A 12,754-nucleotide genomic window follows, 5' to 3' on the forward strand; every position below is an offset into this window, starting at 1 on the left:
TGACAAGTTTTGTGGAATATTATGTAGAAGCAGTCTTAAGTCTTAATGTTCTAATGCGAAGCTTTCACTCCCGTTAACAATTGTTCACATACGAATCTTCCACTCAACTGCAGCAAGTCGCTGAGAATTCATCAGTTGAACATCCTTTGTCTTTGACTTTGACTTTGGCCATGTCACTAATTATTGGTGAATATATATATGGTTGAAAATATAATTTATAATTATATATATAATATATTATATGGTTGGAAGTGCTTTGATTTTGATTCATGATAATCACTTACAGCACAGCGGGACACAATTGAAATGTGTGAATGAGATTATGTGTCACGCAGCAAAAAAAGAAAAATGAAAGAGATAATGAGTATGATCGGAGAAGATATCGAATCTCAACACTGCATCAAAAATGTCAAGGAGTTGTGCATTTTTATAACAAATCTAGTTATCGAAAATTTTAGTTTCATTCGGCACAGGAAGCATTATCCTCTTAATAAGGCATGCTATTTTGGCCATTATAAAAAGGATTAACTTATTACAATACCTTGTTTTTATACAAATATAATTTTATCAGCTCAGCAGAAACATGTAGGAGACATAAAAAAAACATGCAAGAGCATGAACTAAACAAAGACAAAATGTTTACATATCATGGAACAGGTTGCGATATAATTATTCAGCAAATATGTCTGTCACATGATGGCACAGTTGCTAGGGTATTGATCAGAAACCACAGCATCTGCATGGTACAAGGGGTACTGATCCGGATAAGCTACTGTATTTGCATGGTACAAGGGATACTGAGGATATTGGCTATAATAAAAAGTTGGAGTTGGGTCTGTTTTCTTCTCAGGACTTTCTGCTTTCAGTTCTTGCAAACTCTGAATGGTGGCAGAGCCAAGCTTCTTCCTTAGTGAGCGGGTCAAGCTAACAGAATCAACTCCATCTCCTATCACTACCACCAGGCTTTTATCTGCTCCTTCAATCGCCACTGACGTCACACCTGTTTGATATTCAGAAACATATAAAAGTAATCAGCCCCTTGACTTTAGTTTTCAAAAGCAAATGAGAGTTGAAATTTGATGCAAAGTTTCACACCTTGTGCCACAGCTGCAATCTTCATGGCCTTGCTTCTGCACTTCTCGCAAGTCATTTGCACCTTCATTACTATCTTTTGCTGCACCATTAGATGAATATAATATAAGACATTAGTATCTTTTAACGGAATAAAAAAGAAAAAAAATAAACGCTATTTTTAATAATTCTTTCTAGCATTTACTTATACTGCTAAAAAAGTACATTCAATTTTATGCATGTGAGTCTTTACTCTTTTTGGTTAGGTGAATAAGAGGATGAAAAATGTGAGGTTCAAACTCTAAACAAGTAGCACCATGCATAAAGGGTGTCTGGTGGTATGATTAATGCTCGAACTTATGTAAGAATTTTTTTATTTCAATGTGGGAAAAGGGATTACCTTCATGTTTGATAGTATGGAACAAATGGGATTGTTGTATATATAATAATAATAATAATAATAATAATAATAATAAGACAATCTGTATATATGATATGAGTGTTTGAGAGAGAGAGAGAGATGATATTAGTTTCTGTATTTTGGTTTCTGCTCAAAGAGTTTCAATTTATAATATGAGAGCTTAGTCGTGGACTAGAGAGCAGAGACCTGTGTGGACTGAGTCAAGGGATACACGGTCGTTAGTCGTTATACGAACAGTTATTTGAATCGGTAGTGTGAATGGCAAACCATCTAAAGCCCGCGGTTTCCATAGACCGAGTCAACATGCATGCATGGCAATTTAATCGTTGTTTCCTCTCTTATTTAATTATTTTTTTTAAAGAAGAAAATTTCCTCCCTTAAAGTTAAAGCTATTTTTTTTTTTTTGGAAGATATAAAAATGTATATTAATCTATTCTAGTTGGAATATGTGTTCCTACCGATGGACTAAATATAAGTAAATGTTGCTTGTGTATTAATTTAAAAAATATATATATTTAGTTGTGGACGGATTTTTGGTATCATCGATCAAAACATTTTTACAATATATGTTGTATTTTGCTGCCCAGAAGTGATAATTAAATATTGTCAAAGAGTAATTCTTAAGAATTAGGTGATCGATGCGTCAATTTTTTAATACGCTAAAAGAAAATTTATTATACTACTGATTTAATAGTAATTACTTTGTCACATAGTTTGTAAAATTTTTATAATAAAATAGATAATAACTTTAACATTTTTTATTGTCAAAATTTTGGTATACAGTTTAACGATTATATATTAGTATGTGCTGGCCATTTCTATTGGGGGGAGGGGGTACATTTCATGGAATATATTGTTGAGAAAACTTAACCAAGAAGAAAATTTCTAGTAAAAAGAGAATGGGAGAGGAAATTTGAAAAAAAAAAGTGTATTATACTATCATGCACTATTAGGCTTTTTCAAAAAAAGGAAAAAAAAAAGTTTATCATACATAGCCTATGAGGAACAAAAATGTGTATTATACTATCATGCTATCAGGTAAATGGTGTTTCTACAATCTTAGGCTTTTTCAAAAATAAAATAAAAAAGTGTATTATACTTAGCCTTCAACGCCCTGGCTTTGGCTTTGATTGAAGGCTAAGGATAAGCCATAGAGGTTATCACACCATATTCACGGAAAGCCTCTAGCGACATTTGCACTATATCCAAAAAAGATTAATCTAGTTATAATTGTGGCTTCTTGTAGTTATTCATAAAACTTATATCTACATAGTATATGCTTGATGTGGGACTCAAAACCACATAACACACACTCATATAATAATTAGGGCATCACATGCATCACACTATTAGGTAAGCCACAAAGATGATCAAACCATATTCAAGGAAAAACTCTTGCAACATTTGCACTATATCCAAAAAGGATTAATCTATTCATAATTGTGGTTTCTTGTACTTATTCATAAAGCTTATATCTACATAGTAGATGCTCGATGTGAGACTCGAAACCACATAACACATAGTCATTCAATATCCAATCGATATAATTATGGTATCACATGTATCCTTATTTTTGGCTCGTGGTTTGGGTTCCATGTGTTAAGGCCCATTTTAAATGCATGGGCTCAAGGATCCATCAAACTGCATATGTTGATATATTTTAATTCTGTCATATAGTTAATGCCATTTACAATTCCATTTTTTACTTAATTCCATTTACATTTCTGTCACTTATTTAATGTTATTTATATTTTTGTAATTTAAATAAGAGATGTAATACGTCTAAAATATTTTCACAACAAATTATAGGTTGTAAATTGTTATTAGTTATAAATTAAACTCACTATTAAAATTATTTATTTTCCATTAATAGCAATCTATTATTTAATATTTGTTGTAAAAATATTATGAAAATTTTGTGGACATAACATTTTTCTTTAAATAATATTTTTTTTCTTTTCTTGTAGAAACATGCATACATATTATTAGGCTTTAATAAATTGCACATTTTCAGCCTTTAGTTAGGATTTCATGTGGGTTTAGGGCCATTCGAATTTGCATGAGTCCAAGAACCCACCAAAGGGAAATTTAAGAAAATTTAAGCCCATAATCCAATTTGTTAGGTTCTAAGATTTTAGGAACTAATGTATTAGAACTTTAATGTGTATTATGTTGGCAAACCATAATCAGAACATTGAGCCTAGTTTAAGCTTGCTCAAAGTGTGGTTTAATGTAAAATTGGAATCGAGTAATTGCAAGAATTACTATTCAAAATCTGCTAGGCTTGATCGATCGAGAATTAGGCTCGATTGATCGAACCTCGTGAATTAGTAATTTTTTGCAGAATTATTAAACTAGCCCAAGCCCGTATGAAGTGTAGGGTTTTTTGTTTCACTCCAAGTATAAAAGGAAAAACCCTAACTATATTTTAGAAGTCTTTGTTGAGTTGTGTATTGAATCTTCTGTGAGATCTGAAAGGTGTTTACCTTCATACACATATAGAGTTATCAAGATCAAGATTCATGTTAAGAACTTGATGATCTCTTCAATTGCTGCATAAAGAACTATAAAGAAGATTTGAAACCTTTGAGTGGAGTTTTAAAGTCACAAGTAGGAAAACTTGTGGTTGCTGCAGATTAAGGAAGAAAGTAGTTTGTGGACTCGAAACTGTCACGTGGTCATTGTAGTAAGTTTTCTACACGAGGTAGCAATAGGATGTTAGTGATTTAAATCTTATTGTATAAATTTCAATTCTTTCATAGTGAATCTATTTTTACCTTGAGGATAGCTAGGTTAAATTCTCTTTAGATTTTTTACTCATTAGGTTTTCCTGGGTTCATCATATCTGTGTGTTCTTTATTTTTCCGCATTATATATGTTTTACACATATTGGTTTAACCTAGAGCTAATTAACAAACTTGTTAATCAACTTGGCTTAATATTAGGTTAAATATATTGTGTTAAGGGGTCTAAAAACTAACATAATCCATTTGATTTATGGGCAAATGAATGGTAAAAGTCCAATAATTGTTATCCTTCATTATAGCCTGTGGTTTGGCCCATTTGATTACATAGATCCAAGGTTCGACCAAAGGGGCTATCGGTTATTTATTTATTTATTTATTTATTTAAGTAATGTCATTTACTTAACAATATTTATATTTCCATAATTTATTTAACTTCATTTACAGCTCTACTATTTATTGTTGATTTGTTGTATATATTATCATGGAGCCGAAGGAACTCATTGTAAATGATCAAAGAGTTTATTCGAAGGCCGATGGACCTGTTTAGAATTAATCTGCAAAGAATATGGATGGTCTTCACTCCGGTCTTCCAGAGGTCCCTCCTGTCCAACACCATCTTAATTTTCTAATTACTTGAGCATGTTCTTTTTTCTTTGTGAAAGAATGGAAGTACCTTTATTCAAGAATTGTTTGCTAGGTTGAGATCTTTCACAGCAGAGACTTTGAAACTTTATTCTTGGACTAGCTTTTTGGGCTTGAAAGACCTGGAATGTTATGGTTGAGTCTAGACCTTGTTTCAAAAGCTTGAAGCTGACTGTGATGATGAGTGGTTAATAATTCTCCTTGTCATGCATGATTTTTTTTTTTAAAATACACAATAAGCAGACACGATCTTGACTAGGAAGATCTGAAAGTGAACCTTTTCAACGAATAAGTGAATGCTTGATAATTGGAGATACTTTCTCAAATGACCAATCAGCACCTTAATCTGAAAGTACTAAAGTTCAAAAAGTTTCTACAATTTTAGAGGATGATTGAGGAATTCAGATGAACGGTTAAGATTGTAGGATTTGGTAGGTGAGATTAAACAGTATAGCTAAGGTCCTAAGGATGATTAGATTTAGTGAAACTTTATAGTAAAGTTCAATTTTGTATGTAAAAAATTGTGATTTTGAAAAGTATGTCACATTGGTCTTTGATTGTTCAAGACTATTTTCTTGGCTGCTTGACCGTGTATGTAGGAGTTAGGACAAAAGGGAAAGAATTTATTAGGCCCGTTGGATGGTTTTTGTTTGTCTCTCTCAAACGATGGTGGGCCATTCTCATTTGAGAAACAATGGACATATCAAATTTTCGTGAATGTGAGAGCAAAGACTAACGTGATAATCGTTTGTATACGTTGGACTAAAGTCATATACTTTTCATATTTTTGTTTGAATTTATTTTCTGTTTGGGACTCTAATTAAAGTCTTTTTTTAACTCTTTTTTTTAATAACATTTTAATCCCATGTTTGGATGGAATGAGATGGGAGGAAAGGAGAGAAAAATGATAGTTTATTATATAGCTTTATGTTAGTTCAAAGGATAATTTGAGGGTTTATTTTTGGGCAAAATTTAATGGGTTTTAAATTAGTGCTTGAATAAGTCTGAAGTATGCTTTATTATATAGCTTTATGTTAGTTCAACTTAGATATTTAACTCTTCTAATCAATACTTTGTGGGGGTTTTTTGTGGGTTCTTAATTAGTGCTTAATTAAATTTCTGAGTGTAGTTTATTATATAGCTTTATGTAAGTTCAACTTAGAGATTTAACTCTTCTAATCAATACTTTATGGGGGTTTTTTGTGGGTTCTTAATTAGTGCTTAATTGAATTTCAAAGTGTAGTTTATTATATAGCTTTATGTTAGTTCATCTTAATAGAGATTCAATAAAAGTACAAACTGCAATCATTTGAAACAAGACTATGTATGATAAGATACAACTTTTAGTTTAATTTAAAATTAAGTTTAAACTTTAGTAGGGTTGATCATATAATTATCCCTGTTCTTCCCTAATCAATGTATGCAATACATGCATATATAATTACATGGCTTATAACTCTACGATTATGCTATGAAAGAAACTTTTTCATATTAGTGATTTAGCCAATACTAGCATAGTCCATTGCAACAGTGAGCACATTACATTCATGAAACAAAAAGATGGGGAAATTATCTATTCCTTTTGCACTGAAGCATCAAATTCCTCAACATACATGATTGTTTAAATGACATATACTAGTATAGTTTTATTTATTTATTTCAGCAATGTTGGCCAAATCGTTCCAAGGCAACCCCAGAATCAACTGAACAAAAAACAAAGAGAGCAAAACACTCAGCTCATAGATCACACGATGGAGCAGAAACTTGGATCAGGATCATAGATTACTTCACAAAACATGGAATTGGTGTATGATAGGCTCAGAATGTATTGACCCCTTGGGTAAATTAACCAATTAATTAACCAAGTGAATTAATTAAGTCAATTAACATGCAATACGCGTGGTAGTACAAACAAATCACCAAATTGTTAGGACATATGTGAATCATGTTAGGAACATATGTCATTTAGAATTAGCTAATCTTTTGACAAAACGCACTTTACTTGTAATTTGGTAGATCTAGGATGTGTTTAATACTTCAAGGAATAAGAGTTCAAGTCTAAGTGTTAAAGCCACACAAATCTATCCAAGAAACAAGTGAACAAGTGTTGGATTTTAAATCTCAACAGCTAGCTCAACAGATAGTATCTATCGAGATTTAGAAGGGATCTTCAACCTAATGCTCCTCGATAGATAATTTATCTATTGAGATTTACAAAAATCAGTTTTTCAGATCCGATTTCATACAAATCCGTGTATGGTTGTTTAGGCTTTCTTTTTTCATAATCCTAAACTTATATAAGGATTAGTTTAAGGGTCGTCACAGCTAATGCAAGTGGATGAAACTCGATGCAAATGTATTGTTCAAGTAAATTGTGACTGAAGACAAATTTGCCCTAGTTTATCTTTCTCTTGAAAAAGCTGCTGTATTTGTACGTCGTAGGGTTTTATAACCAAGGAGCTTCGTGACCTTTATCGTGTTGATGAACTGAAAAACTTTGCAGCCAACGTCCTTCTCAAGTTAGTGGTTAGTCACGTACTTGGATCCATGCATCAATTGGTTAGTCACATACTGGGAGCCGTGCATTGAAAATGAGAGATTGTCACTACAGAACAAATCCAATTGGGTATTGGGGTATGGATTCAACTGTAGGTTGATATAAAGTACTAGGATTCCTTTACTTGTAACCGCTCGGGAGTGGTGACCTTAAAATCACCTAGTAGGGTTTTTATCTTGGAGGTTTTCCTCATTCGTAAACAAATCACCGTGTCAACTTTATTTTCCAATGCATATTAACTTAATTAGTGATTTTTTTTGTGCTACCACGCGTATTGCATGTTAATCAGATTAATTAATTAACTTGGTTAATTAATTGGTTAATTCATCACAAGGGTTCAATACATTCTAAGCCTATCACAAATAACTAAATGCAATGGAAATTAAATTTGACACGGGTGATTTGTTTAGGAATGAGGAAAACCACCAAGGCAAAACCCCACCGGGTGAATTTAAGGTCACCACTTCCAAGAATCCACTATTATCAAAACAAGCGGTTACAAGTAAAGGAATCCCAATACCTTATACCAACACACAGTTGAACCATTACCCCAATACACAATTAGACTTGTAATGTTATGACAATATCTCCTTTCAATGCATGGCTCCAAGTACGTGACTAACCAATCGATGCACGGATCCTAGTATGTGACTAACACACTAACTTGAAAAGGATGTTGGCTGCAAAGTTTTTCAGTTCATCCACACGATGAAGATCAAGAAGCTCCTTAGTCACAAAACCCTACACCGCACAAATGCAGCAGCTTTTTCAAGAAAAAGATGAACTAGGGTAAATTGTCTCTAGTCACAATATGCATGTAACAACAATTGCAACAACCTTATGATGGCCCTTAAAATAATCCTTATATATGTCTAGGGTTGTGAGCAAAAGAAAACCTAAATACATAACTTGGATATGCATGAAAAATAGATCTTGAAATCTGAATTTTGTAATTGTCGATAGATACAGCTATCGAGCTTCGAATACTTAAATCTTGATAGATACATTTGTCGAGGTATCTGTCGTGTTTTAATGAACATCATTTCTTCACTTGTTTCTTGGACAGATTTGCATGGCTGCAATACTTGGACTTGAACTCTTGTTCGTTGAAGTATTAAACACATCCTAGGTCTACCCAATTACAAGGAAAGTGCATTTTGTCAAAGGATTAGCCAATTTTATATGACATATGTTCTTAATATGTTCCACGTATGTCCTAACAATCTCTTCCTTTGGCAATCTGTGACAGAACCACAACAACCAAATGAAATATGAGAGAAGTCATAAATCACTAAACTCATACTCACATATTGAATACAATAAAATCTAATCCTAATACAAACTCTTGAAAAATTTCGCAAGAAGAAAGTTCATGGCATGATAGATTTTGACAACCTGTATTTCCAAAACACTTTAAACAAAACTCATCAAGACATCTTAGTGTGAAACAAAAATAAAATATTGCATACAATAATATAAGAAACATGTGTATAAAGAGAGAAAAAAAACAATACATGGAGAGATAGGTGAAATGCGATAACAACATCATCAAATATATATATCAAAGATAAATACAATGTTTGCTATCACTAAGTGATCATAAGACCGAATGTATCTAAAAGATAAAGAAAAGAAAAGATACAAAAGTCCTCACTATATCCCTCAAGAAAAATAAACACTCCCCCTAACAAAAAGGTTCTATGCTAACTCTCCCCTAAGTACATGACTACTCTCATACTCAAAACTACTCTCCCTTTTTGTCATGAATGACAAAGGGCAAGTCACTGAGAAGTAGTCATCTCCTTGTCACTGGAAGAGCTAGCATCCTCATCCTCATCCTCATCAACATCATCATCATCGGAGCCACCATCATTGCTCTCGTCCTTTGAAGCCTGTGGAGATGGAGATGGAGAATGAGACGCGGTGAAGCCACCCATGACAGCCTTTCATCGTACGATACAACCAACACGAGTGTTCATCTGACACAACTCATCACTAAGAGTGTCAAGGCAAGCATCCATGTTCTCAAGCTATGCCATGATGGCCTCTAGATTCACACCACCTACAGAAAAAGAAGGAGGTGGATGAAGCGGAATGGGCTAGAGAAGTCGCCGTCTTGATTCGTGGCCACTACGGTCGAAGCTGGGCCTCACTCCGTCTAATGAACACCTCGCTGATAGCACCCATAATGGAGAAATGAAGAGACTCGGGATAAGAGACAGAGGAGTGGCGATTGATCCTCTTGATAGCATAAGGGAAGATAAGCTTGTCATGGGTCGTCATATCCTTATAGACATCTATAAGGGAGTATAAAATGAGAGGGAAAGTCAATGGAAAGCTCTTCAATGAGGGATAACAAAAATTAAGCGCTAGGCTCAGTAATAGAATTATAGTAAGACAAGGGATGTTAAACAAATGTCATCACCATATTTAGGATATTCAGGAACCTCGAATCTTTTGCAAAGCCTGAGCATGAGGTGTTTTGATGGTCACCCATGATGAAGGTGTCTCACAAAAGAGAAACAGAAGTTCGTCTTTAGACACAGTCTTCAGGCAAGGATAGCCCGGGTAATCAGGATGTGATACCTTCGGGACGTGTAGCACCTCGGAGATAAGCTCCAGAGTAACTACAATATGAATACCTCAAACGGAAGTAGTGAAATGAGGTATAGAATAATCGAATCTGTGCATATTAGAGTAAAACTCTTATATGGTCACAGAGGGATAACTCACCAGGATCTCACAAAGAGACTCCCAACCCTGACTATGAATAAGAATGGGTAGAGTGGTATCAGAGAAGTCCAATAAGATAACATGGCGTTCCGAATGAATGCCACGTTTCGAGAAGTTCTCTGAGAAGTCCTGACTGGCCTTCTCATCACAGAACCTGACATGAAGTGGAGTAAAGTCGAAAGAAGATGCTCCAGAACGAAGAGGGTTTCAGGATGGAGTAGTTTTGCACTTAGGTGCCATGTGCAGACTATCCGAGAGAGAGAAAGACAAGCAGAAAAGCACCAATCAACAAATAGTACCAAAAATAAGGAAATAAAAGGTACTTATGCATGAATAATGCATGATCATGTGACGTGCAACAAAAAAATCATCATGGGCTCAGCCCAATCCAAACCTACCAGCACACAAGGTTCCAACATAGAAAACACACATCTATAATGCATGAAACATTGTGAAAATGAAAATGTGATGCAATGCATGAGCATATAGGATCATTTAAGCAAAACCCAACCCAAAAATTTCACAAAATACTCATCAATCTTGAAAAACCCCAAAAAAATTTCAAAAAACCAAAACCTAGATCTAAATGTATGAAATGCATGAAGAAAGAGAGAAAACAAGATCATACCAAAGAAGAAATGATAACATTAGGCCGAAAATCAAATGGGTTTGAGGTTTAGAGAGAGAGAAAGGTGTTTAGGAGTTGAAAGGGCAGGTTTCTGTTGAGAGAGATCGAAGAAAGTGAAATTTGAAATTGCGTTGGATCTATTTAAAGAAAACGGGTCTCGATGGATTAAGATCTATCGAGAATCTGTCGAGCACTAATTCTCAACAGATGAATATGTCGAGGTACTATCGAGAATCTGTCGACGGCATAAAGTCTCGATGGATCGAGAAGTTATTGAGAATCTATCAACTAGACAAAAACTTTCTTGATGGATCGAGAATCTGTCGAGAAGCTATTGAGACAAATTCCATAAAGCAGTCTAAGGGTCTCGATAGATAGCCATCTGTCGAGAAGCTGTCGAGCTTGATAAAAACAGTTTTTCAAAAAGGAAAAAAGCATAGAAATGAATGCAATCAAGCAAGCTACTCAACCAAAGATCCAAACAACATTTTAAGCTTTCAAAATCATCTCTCAACAAGAAAAAATAAAGCATTTAGATCTAAAGCACACACACACATACACACACACACTAAACAAGTCTAACCAATTTTATATTTCAAAAATAAGTTAAGACAGTTTAGTGAGCATACATTAACACATGTATTCCTTATGATGGCCAAATTATATTGTAGACAACTAGACATGTATCAAAAGTGGCAAAGAATTTTGCGTGTTGTGTGTGAAAACATCGCAAGATTGCACAAGTGTCTACATGTTATGATGATTTAAGATATGAGAAAATCAATTTAACTCACACACAATCATAACTGCTTGATTGGGACTATCACCTTCGAGGTACATCCTATAACACCCATATCTCCTAGAAACACGCTTGCAATCATATTTAAAAGCATTTTGATTCTTTTTGCTTTTATTTTACTTTGTATTTTTTTTTTAAGTATATCATGCATGGGCATATAAGAGAGAGAGGAAAATACCCAATTATGTTAAGCTTTAACATTACACTTTTGCTATTTCAAAGCATACAGATGTTATTCATGATTGGCGGGTTTTAGTGGTGAGATGATTATTTATGCTTTTCTTTTAGCATAAAACTAGACTGACTTAAAAATAAGAAAGCAAAACACACGAGTAATGCATAAACAAAAAGAGAGAGAGAGAGAGAGAGAGAGAGAGAGAGAGAGAGAGAGAGAGAAGTAGACTAAGTCACTTTGAGTCTTTTTCCTTCCACACCCTGGAAGAACCTTTCCGTTTGGTGAACCCTTGATCCGGCAGTGAGGGCGAAGAATTGAAACTGTTCAAGTTCAAAAGGAACATGAGGGTCTTGAGAAGATTTCCAAGAGGAGTAAAAGAGGATAGAAACTGATTCTGGTTTCTAGACGAGATCATACTATTGCTTTGTTTCCAGACGAGATCATACTATTACTTTATTAAGTGGCTAACCACTTGTAGCAATTAGGTAGAGTATGCCCAGTAGCTCTACAGTGATAATAGAGATGCTGCTTCTTCTGCTTAGACTTTTGGTTATTACCCTTCTTAGTCCTAGGGTTTTAAGTCTCTTTCTTATTAAGCTTAAGGGGTGCTCCTAAGATAGATTTACCATTGTCTATGTTCTCACTAGTTAAAACAGTTTTCACATTATTATTCTCAGATTCAACATTATTAGCAGGTGAAACAAACATAGCAGTACTAGAAGAGGCAATATTAGAAGAAGAGAAATCATACCCTAAATCGATTCGATCAGAAGCAGATTTCTGAAAGTTAAGCATCTCATCAAGCTTTGCACTCAAAGTCCTCTCCAACTGAGCTCTGACTTGAAACAGCTCCGCTTTGAGCTTCTTGGTCCTCTTAGCCAAGAAATTGTTCTCAAATCACAATGCTTCAATGGTTTGATTAGCTTCATCGAACTTTGTGGAGATTTCTTCTCGTTCAAGTTCCACATCACTGAGCTTTTT

The 12,754-nt window shown here is 34.2% G+C and overlaps 1 protein-coding gene across 1 annotated transcript; it reads right to left on the reverse strand.

The window, feature by feature from the left end:
- Positions 1–442: 442 nt before the first annotated feature.
- On the reverse strand, positions 443–1,529 carry LOC115954530 (heavy metal-associated isoprenylated plant protein 47-like). The gene is made up of 3 exons (XM_031072402.1): positions 1,472–1,529; positions 1,096–1,174; positions 443–1,000 (listed from the first exon to the last, which is right to left on the reverse strand). The coding sequence occupies exons 1-3, from the start codon at positions 1,475–1,477 to the stop codon at positions 690–692; spliced, it is 396 nt and encodes a 131-aa protein (XP_030928262.1). The 5' UTR covers positions 1,478–1,529; the 3' UTR covers positions 443–689.
- Positions 1,530–12,754: the final 11,225 nt, after the last annotated feature.

This window comes from Quercus lobata, chromosome 8 (assembly GCF_001633185.2).
Source record: "Quercus lobata isolate SW786 chromosome 8, ValleyOak3.0 Primary Assembly, whole genome shotgun sequence".
Lineage (NCBI taxonomy): Eukaryota > Viridiplantae > Streptophyta > Magnoliopsida > Fagales > Fagaceae > Quercus > Quercus lobata.

Coding starts and splice junctions, on each gene's coding strand:
- LOC115954530 (XM_031072402.1), bottom strand. Junction 1,001..1,095: donor GATTGCAGCTGTGGCACAAG/GTGTGAAACTTT, acceptor AATATCAAACAG/GTGTGACGTCAGTGGCGATT.